Source organism: Peromyscus californicus, unplaced genomic scaffold (genome assembly GCF_007827085.1).
Source record: "Peromyscus californicus insignis strain IS unplaced genomic scaffold, ASM782708v3 Scaffold_10__1_contigs__length_136768540, whole genome shotgun sequence".
Lineage (NCBI taxonomy): Eukaryota > Metazoa > Chordata > Mammalia > Rodentia > Cricetidae > Peromyscus > Peromyscus californicus.
The window spans coordinates 1,097,917-1,111,104 of record NW_026294391.1 but is presented as its reverse complement, the minus strand read 5'-3'; the positions used below and the strand labels follow the sequence as shown (position 1 = coordinate 1,111,104).

The 13,188-nt window shown below is 44.8% G+C and overlaps 1 protein-coding gene across 2 annotated transcripts in view; it reads right to left on the bottom strand.

Annotated features, from left to right (window-relative positions):
- The window catches only part of Syn1 (synapsin I), a 46,465-nt gene extending 33,570 nt beyond the window's left edge, over positions 1–12,895 (bottom strand). For both annotated transcript variants that reach the window (XM_052713635.1, XM_052714394.1), the window contains exons 1-4: positions 12,404–12,895; positions 1,420–1,477; positions 1,234–1,325; positions 142–298 (exon numbers count right to left, since the gene is read on the bottom strand). In XM_052713635.1, the coding sequence (XP_052569595.1) occupies positions 142–298; positions 1,234–1,325; positions 1,420–1,477; positions 12,404–12,780 (684 nt within the window). In that variant the 5' untranslated portion in view covers positions 12,781–12,895. The remainder of the gene's footprint in view (positions 1–141; positions 299–1,233; positions 1,326–1,419; positions 1,478–12,403) is intronic.
- Between the last annotated feature and the right edge of the window lie 293 nt (positions 12,896–13,188).

Sequence of the window (13,188 nt, the reverse complement as noted above, 5' to 3'; positions counted from 1 at the left end):
CAGGTATTTGTTACAGTGATGTAAAGCTAACTCACATATTAAGCTTTTAAATATGTTCACTTCCCCAAAGAGAGTGGCTCCAGATTCCCACATGTACATGTGAGCAATTTCATCTCTAGTAGCACTCTTCTTGTAACTTACCACCCAGGGTTTGTCACAGAAGTTGTAGACAGAATGCAAAGAGTTAACACTGGGGATTCCAGCATACTGCAGCCCAATGACCAAACTGCGGTAGTCTCCATTACGTGCCATGCTGAAGGCATGCTGGCGGATCAGCACAAAGTCTGGCTTCAGAGACCTGGGTTAGGGACAGGGATAGGAATGTTGAGTGTGTGTGTATTGGGCTCCCCCACCAGCCAGGAAGTTCCCTACTACTCTATTGAATTTTTAAGTATTCATAGCTTCTGGAAATTGCAAAGTGTTTTCTTCCCTCTGCACATATGCACAAGCTGATCCTTTTGCCTGGAGTTTTGTTCCCACCCTTTCCCCATCTGGTGATTGATTCCTTTTCAGACTTTCCTATCTGCTGAAGGTCAGGTTGCATGCAACTCTACCCATTGAGCTCTGCATCTCCCTGGTCATAGTCTCTCAGACTCTCAGTTGTCTTCTGAGTATGCTCCTCAGAATAGACTGCAGTCTCAGGGGATATGTGAGCTCTTCCCTCTGTCCGCAATATTCTACCCAGCAAACCTACAGGGATCTCTCCTTCACCTTCTTCAGGACGTTCTCAACCGTTTCTTATGCTGCCTGGCCACCCTATTCAAACTGCAAACCCCATTATGTTCCAAAAAGCACAACATCTGCTTTACTGTTCTGGGCTTTGCTTTGTAATTTTGCATTTTCTTATTATTTGTTTATAGAACAAATTAAGGGCAAAAGGGTTTTATATTTTTTTGAGGGGGGGTTGTTTTGTTTTGTTCACCATTAGGTCACTCAGCATGTAGAAGAGCTCTTGGTATACAGTAGATGCTAAATAAATATCTGTTGGTGTCAAGTGCTGAGGACAGCACCTAGCATGAAGCAGATGTTTAACAAATGTTTGTTGAATGAATAATTGAAAAGTTTCCTTGTGGCCTGCTAGGATCCTTGGCTATTTAGACTCCCCCACCACCACACGGTACACCCAAGATTTTGCTCACTGAAGATGCATAGGGAGTTAGTGACTCTTCCTCAGTTATAAGGGAGTCCTTTATACTTTTTACCAAAACACCAGTGTGCCTTTTTCATACTCACCTCACAACTTTGACCCCATTCCGAAGAACTTCCATGTCCACAGAGAACCCACCATTGGCATGAGCCACAAGATTGAGATCAGAGAATTCAGCCTGGAAAAGACAAAAAATAAAAAATCAATGATTTGCCCACATCATGTAAGTGAGTCCCAGACAATGGAGTTTCAAGCCCATCTGCTCAACTTACTTGCTCTACTTTAATGTCAATTTCTCCATGGATCTTCTTCCCTTTGAAGTATTTTGCCCTGGAGAGAAATACAGAAGGGCACATCTATTAATGTTCGGATCTCAGACATGAAGACCACATCTAGGCTGGTCCCTTCAATTCTTTTCCCCTTCAGTGCTGGTACAGAAAACACATAATACTTTAAAATTGTAATAGTTTGCAAAAATTAATTGACAATACTTTGTGAACAATAAAGTCTATTGTAATCTCTGTGGAAGTATATAAAAGACATTGGGAGATGTTTTCTTAAACTATAGAGGGCAGGCATGTCCCGAAATACGATGTCTCATGACATTACTATTCTAAATGTTCCAGTAAAAAGCTTTGGAAAATGAATGGTGCTAGGTCACTTTGAATGTGTGGAGGTCTGTAAACGGCCAAAAACATAAGAGAGTATAAATTCATGATGTGCCTGTAGCGTGTTATGTTTCAGTGCCTGTGTGGTTCTTGGTACTTATGTCATCAGGGGCCCAAAGTATCTCTCTGTTCTCTCCTTTACCATGAAGCAGCACCTTGATCATGGGTGTCATCTGCTGTGGGGGACCCAACAGCTATGGGTGGACAGTTGCATCTGAACAGGAGCAGCCAATTGAGGAATGCAGGCTTCGGCTGGTTGTAAAGAAGCTGTAGCCAGCAATGATGAGGAAGGGAGGAATGCAGCTGAGGATGAGAGGAAGCCTCAAGAAGATGAATAGGAGCAGCAGCAGTAGGCACATCACAAATTGCTGTGTCATTGTCTCTAGCCCCACCCCAGCTAAGCTCAGCTTCCAGCAGCCTCCTCTTCCAGGCTCAGAATTTCTACCAGACAGGCTTCTTTTTTCTTTTTTCTTTTTGGTTTTGGTTTTTTGAGGTAGGGTTTCTCTGTGTAGCCCTGACTGTCCTGGAACTCACACTGTAAACCAGGCTGGCCTTGAACTCCCACAGATCCAATTGCCTCTACTGGTATTAAAGGCATGCTCCACCACTGCCAGATAGGCTTCTTCACAGAAGCTCCAGTCAGGATTTTCGTGGAGGGGGGATGAAAGGAAGAGACACTCCTAGGGACACTGGTCACTAGCATGTACACAGTCAGCAACTCTGACACATTTACACTGCACAAGTGGGTTCTGTTGGCTTCACTGGTGTGAAGGACTCAAGAACAGCTATTTCTTTTTCCTTTTTCTCTGTATATTGTCTCTTTCTTTTGAGCTCTCTGTCCCCCTCCATCTGTGTCTCTGTCTCTCTCTGTGTCTGTCTCAGTTTGCTTGTTTGTTTGTTTTTTGACAATAAGTGTAGGGGCTACTGTAGTTTCTGCTCAAGTTCCTGTTTAGAGCCAAAAAGTCTTGGTTCCTTTGACAGATCATGGCTTTGTCTCCATTGAGAATTGTCTTCTGCTACAGGCAATTGCCTTGGCCAAGGTGACACCCAATATCCTCCCTCCCTCCCTCCCTCCCTCCCTCCCTCCCTCCCTTCCTTCCTCCCTCCCTTCCTTCTTTCTTTTTTTTGAGACAAGATCTCTCTCTCACTGTGTAGCCCTGGATGGCCTGAAACTTGCTTTGTAGACTAAGCTGACCTTGAACTCATAGAGATCTGCCTCCCAAGTGCTTGGATTAAAGGTGCGAGCCACTAGGCCCAGCAACACTTAATTTCTTGAGTTTAGACCCTGACCTATTTCTGGTCTCAAAGTGGGTATGAAAGTGTGCTGGATATTTTATGTCAACTTGACACTAACTAAAGTCATCAGAGAGGAGGGAGCTTCAACTGAGAAAATACCTCCATAAGATTGGGCTGTAGGCAAACAAACCTGTAGGGCATTTTCTCAATTAGTGATTGTTATAGGATGGCCCAGCCCAATGTTGATGATGCTACTCCTGGGCTAGTTGTCCTGGGTTCTATAAGAAAGCAGGCTAGTTTTTGTGTACTCTTTGGTTCTGCCACGTTTTTTTGAGCATGGTCAACAATGCCGAGTGCCTGTCCCCACACCTTGGAAAATTGAGGAAATCAAGAACTTTCTGCTCACATCCCAGCAGAAGCATGAAAAATCCATCAAGATCAAGAAGGACAAGGAGACCTGGCAGTGGTGCACGCCTTTAATCCCAGCACTTGGGAGGTAGAGGCAGGAGGATCTCTGAGTTTGAGGCCAACCTCGTCTACAAAGTGAGTTCCAGGACATCCAGGGCTGTTACACAGAGATACCCTGTCTCAAAAAACAAATAAACAAGCAAAAAAAAAAAAGGATGATGATGATGACAATGTGAAGTTCAAGGTTTGCTGTAGCAGATACCTTTACACCCTGGTCATCACAGACAAGGAGAAGGCAGAGAAGCTTGAACCCTGGTATAGCAGTGAAGGAGCTGAAATGAACTAGACCTCTGCATTTGACTATTAAAAAAAAACTCTGAAAAGTTAAAAAAAATAGGAAGAAGGAAGAAGGCCAAACAAGCTACAGGGAGCTAGCCAGCTACCCAGCACTCCTTCATGGCTTGCCCTCTTTGAATTCCTGCCCTGACTTTTTTCAGTGATGGACTACGATATGGAAGTGTAAGCCAAGTAAACCCTTCCTTTCCAATGTGCTTTTAGTCATGGTATTTCATCATAGCAATGATAACCCTAACTATGACAGAAGGCTAGACTCTTTGCTTCATTCTAGGCTGACTCTGAAGGGATGTCTCTACACCCCCTAGGAACAGCTGAGGCCTCTGACCTGATGATGGCCTAGCTTCTCCTCTGCTCAACCCTATATACTCTTTACAGTGTTGGTGCAAAAGACATACCCAGTAGGCCTTCTGCATGAAAATCTCTGCCTCTTGAGTCTGTTCCAGGAAGTCAACCTATAACACTAGGCTATAGGTAGGAGTCAAAGTACAGAAGAAGACTCTTAACATGATTCCGTAGCTGGGTCATCCAGCACCGTGTTGGAAGTGAGCACCCTGAGTGCCAGGAGATGTAGTACAGATAGCCCATAATACACTGTAGCCATATAAATTCCTCTGTAGCAGGCCCAATTTGTATTGTAAGGAGGATGCCATATTATGTGGCAGGCCCAATGACATTGGAGGTGTCACAATGGCAAAAGATGAAATACGGTATTTTTTCTTGAGTGATGAAGAGTGACACAATGGGCCCCTGGTGTTTGGGAGCAGCAATGACTTTTCCTGATGGTGGATTGCAATAGGATGCCGGAGAGTGGTGGCGCACGCCTTTAATCCCAGCACTCGGGAGGCAGAGCCAGGCGGATCTCTGTGAGTTTGAAGCCAGCCTGGTCTACAAAGCGAGTTCCAGGACAGGCTCTAAAGCTACACAGAGAAACCCTGTCTTGAAAAAAAAAAACCAAAAAACAAAAAATTAGGAATCTTGTGGAGGAAAGTGAAGCAGCTGGTGAAATATCCTTGACACTTGCCAGATGTGAGGGAAATGGCAACCAGATTGGAGTAACTGTTTGTTTAATGGCACTGGTTAACTGCAGACAGATCTGATATATTGACAGTGAATAACTACCAATTCAAGGCAAATATGAAAGGTAGAGGATGCCCCTGGCTCTTTTTAAAGAAACCTTAACCTGCAGCCAGAGAGCAAACAGAAGGGAAGACCAGGCTCAGGATTTAAGTATAGTGGACAGGACAGGAGTAGTACCCTAAGGTGTGGGACAAGGATACATGGATAATGCAGTTAAACATCCTGAACTTATAAGACCTGCCTGAACCCACTATACCAGCAGAAGCAGTCTACTCACTCTTACTACATAGAAACCTTCCCTCTGATGGGAACAATGCAAAAGGCCTTGAATGGAGTACATACCTTTGTCAGTGCCTACTCTGCTCAGGATCCACTCCAAATTACTACCCTGGAAAACTGACCAATAACTAGATCCTGCTCACAGTGAGTTCCCTGGACCCAGAGACACCCTAATGTTCATTTCCATGACTGACCCCAGTGGGGTCAGAGGAGTTATTGCAGAGGAGAAGTCCAAAGAGAAGCTTCTGATATGGCACCTTCATGCCCCTACCAAAACAGTAAATCAGGGCTGGGTGTATAGCTCAGTGGCAGAACACTTGCCTAATATGCATGGGGTTCTGGATTTCAACCCTAGCACTGGAAAAGAAACCAGAACAAAACAACAGTAAATCAAAAGCAATTTGTATACATTCTGGAGGAGATGTTAGAAAATGGGGCCAGTCAGAAAGATCTGGAAAGGCTGCAAGGGCACTTGTCTCATCATATCTCCAATGCATTAACCAGTTGTGTCTCTGAGAAGACTGGACAGATCCAGAGAATTCTTGTTGACTGCTGCAAATGTCACTAATTAGTACCTCTGTTTGCAGCTACCATACTGGACATGTTATCATTATTATAGATTAATAATGTATCAGGTATGACAGGCAGCCATCAATTTGGCAAATGTACTTCTTCAATTCTGATTAGAAAAGAGGACCAGAAACAGTTCACGTGGTTTTGACAATATTTGTCGATGGTTTTTCCATAAGGCTATTTTCTTTCTCTCAACCTACACTATAATATAGTCCAAAGGAATCTGGACCATCTGGACATCCCACAGAATATCACACTGGACCATTATATCAGTTACATCATACTGATTATGCAAGATGAATAAGAGATGGTTAGCATATTGCTTTGATAAGACACATGTGATCTAAGGTGGGGATGGTAGCACAGCACTCAGAGGCCTAAAGCAGGAGGATCATGAATTTGAGGCTAGCCTAGGCTACCTAGTGAGTTCCAGGTTGTTCTAGGTTACATAGTAAGACCATGTCTCTCTTGAGCTTGAGAGGGTAGGAGAGAAACCATCCAAAGACCCAGGGACCTATCATATTAGTAATATTTTTAGGGACCCAGTGACCAAAAACATGCCAAGACAACACTTCCACTGCATAGAGCAAAGCTTTGCATTTCATGCCCTCTACTGTTAAAACAGAAGGCAGGCTTCTTTCAAGTTCTGGAAACATATTTTACATCTGGATCCATGTTTCAGGTGACATGTGAAGTTGTCAGCTCTGAGTAGCGTAAGAGGGCTCTGTGGCAGATTCAGAATATGATACAAACAATTCTGCAACTTAACCCATTTGACCTGGCAAGTCCTCTGATACCAGGGGTGTCAGTAGTGGAGATGGATGCAGTGTGGAGCCTATGAGAAGCCTAAGTATGAGACTCTTGGGGTTCTGGAGCTAGGCCATGCCATCTGCAGTAGGGGCTTAGATACCTTTGTGGTTGTTGTATTTGAGATAGGGTTTTACTATGTAGCTCCATCTGTTTTGAGACTTGCTATGTAGCCCAGGCTGGCATCAAACTACGGATCCTTATACCTTAGCTCCCTGATGTCAGATTGCAGGAAAGTGCCACCCACCATGCCCGGCTAAATTATATGCTGGCTGAAAAACAGATTCCATTGCAGAATTTCTCTCTGATAAAGATAGAATGCTTGGGGGCTGGAGAGATGGCTCAGAGGTTAAGAGCACTGGCTGTTCTTCCAGAGGTCCTGAGTTCAATTCCCAGCAACCACATGGTGGCTCACAACCATCTATAATGAGATCTGGTGCCCTCTTCTGGCATGCAGGCATATGTGCAAGCAGAATACTGTATACATAATAAATAAATAAATCTTAAAAAAAAAAGATAGAATGCTTGACCATAGGACACCAAGAGATTATGCACCCAAAATAGCTCATTATGAGTGGAGTGAGGCCACACCCACCAAATAATAAAGTCAGATATTTATGGACAATGTTGAGTAGCTTGTCTGGTTGTTCAGGGGCTAGGAAGGAAAATGACTGGAAGATCTTGACAGGGAGATCTGAGGTACAGCACTGTGCATGAACATATGGAGTGGGCAAAAAGGGAGGAGTGAAGATCTTTGTACTGTGTGCTAACACCCACTAGGCTTCATCCACCATGGTAGTGGTACTAGGCAACCAAGTAGATAGGATGAGTCAGCCAGATGATGTCAGCCAGCCTTTAATGAACCATCCCAGTGCTAGCAGATGGGCACACAAATGAAATGGCAATAGCAGCAGAGATAAAAACTATGCGTGGAGTTTCCAGTTTCCAGCAAGAGAGATCAACATTGAATTTTTGATATGACGCTATACTTCAAGACTAACCAGCCACTTGGGACAAGCTGACTGCATTGGGCTTCTTCTATGTTGGAAAGAATGGTGATCTATTTTGACTAGTAATTTTCATGTGTGGTTTGCCTTTTCATTTTCTGACTAAGACTAGCAAGCATCGTTGTCCAAAGGTTTAAACAATACTTGATTCTCAGAAGCATGGGATCCCATATAACACTATAGCAAACCAAAGTACACATGTCATAACAAAGTAAAGGAAGGCAAAGAGGTGCAAAAGTGGCCTATGACTATGGAATCAACCAGTGAGGTTCCATAACACACCACCCAGAGGCTGCTGGCCTGAGAGAATGAAGTTATAGGTATGACCTCATTTTGGAGATGACACCATGCAAGAATGGGCATTCCCTTCCTAAAGGCAGTGCAAACCCTAAGTCCATGACCATTCTATATACTGTTCTTCTAATAGGTAGAGCACATGAATCTGGTAAGTCAGAGGTCACAATGGGAATAGCCCAGCTTACCATCAATCCCAGTGATCCACTTTTAGAATCTGTGCTTCCTGTTCCTTCAGGTTTCTGCAAGGTTAGAGGTCCTGGTTCTCCAAGAGGGGGATACTACTATCAGGGGATATAGCAAGAATCCCATTAAACTCTAAGCTATGATCACCACCTGGGCACTTCAGGTTTCTTTTGATAAGTAAAGAGAAGCCACTAGCAGAAGAATGTAACATTGATTGCTAGGAAGGAGGAGGTAGGGCTGTTGGTACACACTGGGGGCAGTAAGGAGCAGATTTGGCACCCAGGCCATCCACTTTGGCAACTGTTGGAACTCCTTGTTGAGCTTTCATGGTAAGTAGACAAGGAAGCAGTCAGAGTCTGAGTCAGGTGTGGGAACACAGGCTCAGGGATCCTTCAAAGATGAAGGAATGGATCACCCACCAAGTAAGCCACTGAGACCAACAGAGGTGCTAGCTGAAGGTGAAGGGTCTCCAGGGAAGTCTATCTAAGAAAAGAAGCCACAATAAGAAACACAGTTTACATAACCCACTATATACATATTTACATAATAACTCATGCTATATATATACATATTATATAAGACCCATATGTTTTACGACAAACAGGATTCAGATATGCCTTATATAATATAGAGCACATAAAATAAATATCATACATGTCTCTGAATGTTTAGTAGAATATGCATAAGTATACATATATAATTGGAATTAAAGTTTCAACTGGTCATAGTCCTATATATTAGTAGTCCATCGCTTGGGAGATATAGACAGGAGGATCATGAATTTGAAGTCAGCCTGGGTTACATAGCAAGGCTCTCTCTCTCAAAAAAAAGTTTTGGTAAATAATTACTATATGCAATGTGGTTTTGTATTTCCTGTTCTATTTTATTCCATTTTGTGAAGAAAATCCTATACTTGTAGATGCATTATACAGTATAAAGTCATTATGTAGCACATGCAATATGTAGTCTATGTCATATACAATATATAGTATACATAATATATTGTATATATTATTGGAATAACAGACTTATTAGATAATTGCTTACTATGTAAAACATATTATGTTCTCTATTTTCATTTATCTTGCTTTGTGTAGAAGGTGGAATGCTGGTCATGGGCAATAGGTGACCCACAGATTGGAAAACACTGGACCAAATTATCTCTAAAAAGGAGAGATGGGGCAGAGTATAGTGGCACATGCCTATAAATCCTAGCTCTTATGAGGTGGATGCAGCAGAATCACAAGTTCAAGGCCAGCCTGGGCTACATAGGGAGACCATGCCTTAAAACATTAAAAAATTAAATCCTCTCAACTTAGAGGATGCAACTTCAAAGCATGGAGGCTCAGAAAGAAAGAAAGAAGGGTGGTGAAGACTGGAGAGATGGCACCAGGCTATACATAGGTATGCATTTATCACAAAATTGTAAAACTCCTTTTATTCCAACCTGAAATCCTCAAAGCTTTCATGGTTCTGCAAGTCTGAAATTTCTCTGTTCCCACATTGAGCCTGGTATACTTAGGCTCTCTCCTTCTATCAACGTCACTACATACCTAGCAGACACTAAATTAATATTTGCCAAATTTACTAGCGGAGAAAGATTGAAGGAGCTATTGGAATAAATGGGGGCTTCTGGGATGCTGAAGGAGAGGGGGACTAGTCTTTTGCTGAGTTCAGTAAGTACTCAATAAAACTTTGCTGGAGATTAGAAGAAAAATAGAAAGCATTAGATTACAATTACAGAAAAGGGAATGGACACCAGCATTCAGTTGAGAAACTGGGGGGAAAAGCAATTAGATAATCTGTCTGTAGGGTTGAAGCAGAGAAGAAACATCTACCAATATGTAGTACAGGCCGCATTAATGTTTGCTGAGTTCAATAAAGCAAATGGAGCCAAATGACAGTGCCCTGGGGGACAGCTTATAGTGAAGGAATCATGAACTGTGCTCAATACACATTTTAAGGGTTGCTGGAGGAAAAGTGGAACAGCTTGCTGTACTGATGAGAATGTGGTTACCTGAACAGAATACAGCAAGAGATTAATAAGTGCTTTCTGGATTGATGGGTGAGGGGAAGGACTGCTGAGGAGATGCCTACATAGTGTGTGTGTGTGTGTAGGGGCAGGATCTAGTCAGAATAATGGGGGAAATTGGATTTTAAGGTGGGGAAATGTGTTCTTCAAAGTACACAACATGTGCACATTAAATGCTGATGGGGATAAGTAGGAAAAGTTATAGGAAATTCAGCTAGTGGTTGGGATTAGAAGAAAGGGGAGCTGAGGGAGGGTTCTTCTAGTATGGAGAAGTGCTTACCAACTACATCCACATTCTGTTACATAGAAAATATACAATAACTATCTGTAGAATGGATTAAAGGGCTTAAATAGAAAGGATGGAATGTTAAGGGCTTATGAGGGAGGGATGATTAAACTAGTCAACAGATGGTACTCAATACATTTTGACTGAAACAGATCTCTGGAGAGTGAGCTGTTAAGGCAGTGGCAGCAACTTCCAGAGACCTGGAAAGAGGAGACTGGGGATGACTCATATAGTTGGTTCTCAGAAAGTGTTGACTGGCTTAAATAGACTAACAGTCTTTTGGTGTATGGGCTTAAAGGTTGAGAAGAGAGAATCTTAGGGGGCACTAAAGTGATGGGAAAGGGACAATTCTTATATACCAGGTTCTGGGTTAATTGGAGGAAAGCTTGGAGGACAGGCTTTGTGGTTGGGGGCAGGTTCTCCTAGGGATAATGAAGGGAAATGTACTCTCTATACACAACAGGTACTGCATAGGTGCTGACTGCATCCACTACTGGTAAAGGTAGCTGAGGAGCAGGCATAAGCACACAGAAGATCTCAATAAATGTTTCTGGGAGCCACTGAAGGAAAGGGTCTTTGGAGGAAGGTCATCAGACTGGAGCTCAGAGAGGACAAGAAATCAGTGTTCACTGACTATTCACAAATGACCTTTGGTGAGGAAGGCTAGGGATGAATGCAGAATTGTTTGATAAATATGCACCGGATCCTTGGAGGAAAAGCCCCTGGAAAGGGGAAAGGGGTGCAGAAATTTGATCTAGGCAAGCACAGTTCTCCTTTCATGCAAGGAAGATTTTTGTGGAGAAGGCGAAGAGCAGGTGCTCCATAAATGCTCTAAGGAGGGATGGAAAGAAAAAGCCTTTGGCAAAAGTGACCCAAATGGTGCCCACAGCAAGTATTAGATATTTGAGTACTGGATTAACTCTTATCATAGACCTTTGTGGAAAGACCTTTGGCTGGGTCATGCAAAAGGTGCTCAGTACATGCTGATGGAAGCCCCTGAAGGAAAAGGCATTGGATAAAGGTTTGGGAGTGGGATATACAGCTGACATTCAACAGATGCTTGCTGGATATACTAAAGGAAAGAACCTTTAGACAAGGATCACATTTTGGGGAACTGATCAATACTGAATGGATCCACTAAGGGTCTTTGAAAAAGTGTCTGGAGAACAGAAGATACAGGAAGCACTCGATAAAAGTCTTCTAGGTTCATTATAGGAAAAGGTCATTGAGGAGAGACTGCCAGTGAATCACACACAGAAAGCTTGAAAATGCTTACAGAATTCACACTTGGAAAATGATTCATTTAGGGATGGTACACGACAAACATTTAACGCCTCTTAGATCCTTCAGAGAACGCAACCTTCAGAGCTTAGACCTTTCAGAGAACGACCCTTCAGAGCACGCACCTGGACTTGGAATACATAGAAGGCATTCAGTCAAGGTTCATAGGATCCTTTAGAGGCAAAGCATGTGATGAGAAACTGGGGTGAAATACACAACAGGCACTACTCAATTACTGTTTACAGACAGGTTTGAAAGGTCTTTGAAGAGGTCTTCTGGGATGGGACACAGCATCAACTGGATACATGTTCACAAGATCCACTAGAGAGGCCTTAGGGCAAAGGGTGAGGATAACAGGGCGTGAATCATGCTCTCAAAACATGCTCATGGAAGTCATTAAAGGCAAAGACCCCAAGGGAAGAGTTCTTCAGTGAGGTATACTGCAAGTACTGAATAAATGTTTACAAGACTCAGTAGGGAAGAGGCCTTCCCGTCAAGAGTTGGGCAGGGCACATTTGGCCTTTGAAAGCTTTCTGCATATACTGAAGCCAAAGGCTTTTGGGAATGCGGATTGGGGAAGAGGTATAGGCAACAGATAATTGCTCCTTGTACCCATTTTAGTTTGGAGGAGGTAAAAGCAGAGCTTAAAGGAAGGGTTGAGCTTAATCATTAAAAGGAAGTAATTGGGTGACGCTCTATAATTGCTCATTCACTGTAGAAACATCTGGGGACCCAGGCCCTGGAGGAGGCGCAACAGCAGCTTACCAGTCGGTGTGCGGCTCGTCGATGACCAGCAGCACCCTGGCGGCGGCGCCCCCGCGGCCTGCGCCCCCAGAGCCGCCGCCCACCTGCTCGCTGAAGGTGGCGGCTGCGGCGGCTGTGGTCTGCTTGACCGCGTTGGACAGTGATGAGAAGAAGCCACCGCCCCCCGAGGACCCGGGACTAGGGGCTGCCGGAGAGGCCACTGGCGCGGCTGTGGAGGCCCTCTCGGCAGTGGCGGTCACGGAGCCGGGCGTGGCCCCAGGGCTGGCAGCCGAGGGCGGCGGCGGCGGCGGCTGCGGACGCTGCAGGTCTGTCATGTACCCATTTGGCAGATTGGCCATGAAGTTGCTGTCCGACAGGCGGCGCCGCAGGTAGTTCATGGTGGCGGTTTGGGGCAGGGGGTCCAAGGGGCAGTGGGTCCGTAGGTCGCGGGGGCGGAGCGCGTGGGGCCCAGGAGCACGGCGGCGCTCTCGGGCACGACGTGACTCCTCTGCTGCCCGCCGCAGACTGAGGCAGCGCCGAGGCTCCGCCGCAGCAGCGCGTATGGTCGCGCCCGCAACCCCCTATTTCGCGCCTCTCGTGGTGCGGTCCGACTGGACCCACGGTGGCGCGGACGCGACCAAGGCAGCGGGGAAGGGGAGTTTGGGGAGGGCTGGCGAGTGACGTCAGCCCGCCCTCGGTGTTGGGGGAGGTGGTGGAGCGCGCCGGCGGCGGGGGCGAAGGCTCTGTCCGCGGTGCTGAATCCTACAGTGCGCACGCGCCACACCGCATCCTCTTCCCCTCCCCCC